This window comes from Apium graveolens, chromosome 2, assembly GCF_009905375.1.
Source record: "Apium graveolens cultivar Ventura chromosome 2, ASM990537v1, whole genome shotgun sequence".
Taxonomy (NCBI): Eukaryota; Viridiplantae; Streptophyta; class Magnoliopsida; order Apiales; family Apiaceae; genus Apium; species Apium graveolens.
Window position 1 is genome coordinate 284,521,034 of NC_133648.1, and position 3,405 is coordinate 284,524,438.

Genomic DNA, 3,405 nt, shown 5'->3' on the forward strand with positions numbered 1-3,405 from the left:
CTCTTCATGCATAACCATGGAGGAAGATTATAAGCTACCAATACTACCGGCCAGCAGCTATACCTATTGCTTAGGCCATTATTAAATGGGTTTATACCATCTGCTCCTAAAGCTAATAGAAGGTTTCTTGGATCATTAGCAAACGAAGGCCACCGATAATCAATATTCCTCCATGAAGGAGAGTCGGCCGGATGCCGCATCTAACCATCATTTGACTGTTGTTTTGAATGCCAAATCAACTGTTCAGCGGTATCAGGAGATTTAAACATTCTTTTAAACCTAGGAATGATAGGAAAATACCATATAACCTTGGCTGGACTATTTATCCTAAGTTTACCATCTTTCGCAACCTTCCAGCGAGATAAACGACATTTAGGACACTCAGATGCATTAAGATTTATACCCATGTAGAGTATACAATTGTTTGGACATGCATGAAATTTAATGTACTCGAGGCCCAAGTCAGATAAGGTTTTCTTTGCCTCATACGCATTAACCGGTAATACATGATCTTGAGGAAGAAAAGAACCAACAGAAGTGAGAATATCAGTGAAGGCGTTATCGCTAATACCAAACCTAGATTTCCAATTATGTAGCTTTAACATTGACTCTAACTCCGTACATTCACTGCCCTTATACAAAGGTTGTTCTGTGTCAGCTATAAACCTATTGAAGTCATACGAATCATGATCGTCTGAATTATAACCAGCTTCACAAACGTCAACAGTTTCGGATTGAGCATTTTGCTCCTTAGGTAGAAATGTACTACCGGCAGATGACCTAACACTCTTAGAACTAGTTTCTCCATGCCAAATCCAATCAGTATACCCCAAACTAAAACCTTTTTCATATAAATAACCCCGTATTAATTTTACGTTATATTTCCTAAAATTACCGCAATGCCCACAAGGACAAAGGATGTTCTTAGGATCCTTTGAGTTCTCTTTTGCAAATATTAAGAAACTTTCAACACCTATCTCATATTCTAAAGAATCCCTGTCTTTGAAAATCCACGACTTGTCCATTTATTTTTAAGACAAACAGCAACCTAGCAACCTACCTATTTATCATTTCAAACATTAAGAAGTAACGCTTAGTTGTTTACTTATTTAGGATTAAACATAATTAAACATATAAATTAATTATACATATAAATTAAATATATGAATGCTTGTAATATGAATGCTTGTAATACGAATGCTTGTAACACGCATAATTAAACATATAAATTAATTATTACAACTTTATAGGTTTACACATATACAATTCCACACCTAAACTAAACAAGAACATAAACTAAACAGGATCCATACACATGCATCTATTAAAATTAAACAAGAACATGCATTAAATTAACATAACATAAAATTAACACATAAAACAAGAACAGGCATTAAACACATAAAAAAGAACAGGCATTAAACACATGCATCTCTTAAAGTAACAAAAAATACACATGCATGTGAAATCTTACCTAATCGAGCAAACCCCCTTCAAGTTTAACCAAACCTAGCTCCAGAGACTGACCTGTATAAACAAACTCGATTAAAATAAATACATAAAATTTGAAATTAAATTCAAAAAAAACTTATTTTCCACACACTAATCGAGTAGTCTACACTTCCTTCAAGGCTTTTTAGCACCAATCGACCTCGATTTATGAATTAATCGAGTTTAATTCATATAAATTTAGGGGTTTTAGCTTAAAGAGAGTGAAAAGTAAGTTTTAGGTTAAAGAGACAGTGAGAGATGAGAGAGAAAAGAGAAGAGAGAAGAGAGACAAGACAATAAGAGAGAAGAGAGAATGAGAGAGAGAGAGAGAAAGAGAGAGGAGAGAGAGGAGAGAATGAGAGAGCTGGGAGAGAGAGAATAGAAGGGGGAAACGGTTTTGTTTAATGGGGGGAAACCGAAAATAAAAAAAATTTGGTTAGGGGGGGTTTTTTGGTGTATTAACGGGGGAAAGAAAGAAGCGGGCATTTTTTATTTTTTTTAAAAATGATTATAGACATCGGTTGGTTTAGATACTGATGTCTTACAACACCTTTAACATCGGTTTGAAAGCAACCGATGTTAAAACTGCTTTTAACATCGACATTTCTAACCGATGTTAAAGGGGTGATGTCGTAGGCATTATTTCTAGTAGTGAGTAACCATCTTCTCTGCAATCAAGAAAAAATTTTGATCCAATATAGTTGCCAAGAAAATGGTACTAAACAAGATTGAGGAGGTAAGGAATAGCTGGAGAGGACCAAATGCACTCCCAAGAGTATTGACAATTCCTTTCAATGGAGATAGGGTGCATTCGAGGCCATACTGGATTACGGAGTTCAAGGATGAAAAATACATTAGAAGATTCTTCAGATTGGAAGACCAGCTAAAGATTGAAAGCAATGAAACTCTCAAGGATATGCAAGAAAGGTTGGATCTAACAAATGAGGTTCAGACAACTCCAATATCAGATTGAAGAGAATGATGTGAAGCTGGGAAAGAAGTCAAGGCCGTCAAGGAAATGATATAAATTTGCTCAGTCTAGAGGAGCACCTTGAAAATGATTTGTAAGACACACTACAAATCTTTCTTTGTGAGATTTTTCAATAAACTGCAGCACTTGTAAATTTTAATCTACTTTATTTCATTCGGTGGTACTCATAAAGTGTTTTGTTATCATCAAGTTTCTTTTAATTTATGGCTACAATTCCAGTAGACATAAATTGGGGGAGATTGTTAGGAATATGTTGTGTACTTGATGATAACTTGAACAAAACACTTAGTAGATTTTATTTAAAGTGAATTTGTAGCTTTTAACGGATGATCATTTCAACATCCGTTGAAAGAGTAGCTTATGTAACAATAAGATTAGTCGCACATTTCTGCATACTTAAGTAACTCAGTGAACTAGATGTTGTAGAATGTTTAAGTCATGTTGACTACTAGATTGATATGCAAGATAGGATACTTAATTGTAAATATTAGATTCCTTGTAATCTTGTATAAATGAAATGAAGTCAAATATCAAGAAGACAGTCTCAACGGATGATTCACAAAGTTTCAACGGATGATCAACATAAGTCTCGACGGATGATCATCCTAAGTTTCAACGGATGATCAACCTAAGTTTCAACGGATGATCAGATTCAAAAGAGCAGTTGATAGTGACTTGACAGTCACATGCATCGGTTGTATGCAAAAGGAATGTGTTAGGAATATGTTGTGAACTTGATGATAAGTTAATCAAAACACCTTCGTAGATTTAACTTAGTGAATTTTGTAGCTCTCGACAGATGTTCTAATTTAGTCCCGGCGGATGAACTTTATAGTCCCGACGGATGACAATTTAACATCCATCGAGAGTGTAGCTTATGTAACAATTAAGATCTATAGCACATTCCTGCAAACAACTATTTT

At 34.8% G+C, this 3,405-nt stretch overlaps 1 protein-coding gene across 1 annotated transcript; it reads right to left on the minus strand.

The window, feature by feature from the left end:
* Positions 1 to 200: 200 nt before the first annotated feature.
* Positions 201 to 1,025, minus strand: LOC141701615 (uncharacterized). Its single transcript, XM_074505253.1, has one exon. It carries the CDS (start codon positions 1,023 to 1,025, stop codon positions 201 to 203), a length of 825 nt encoding a protein of 274 aa, XP_074361354.1.
* Positions 1,026 to 3,405: the final 2,380 nt, after the last annotated feature.

What these genes read in the sequence shown, in the direction of transcription:
- LOC141701615 (XM_074505253.1), bottom strand. Translation starts at nt 1,025, where the DNA reads ATGGACAAGTCGTGGATTTTCAAAGACAGGGATTCTTTAGAATATGAG.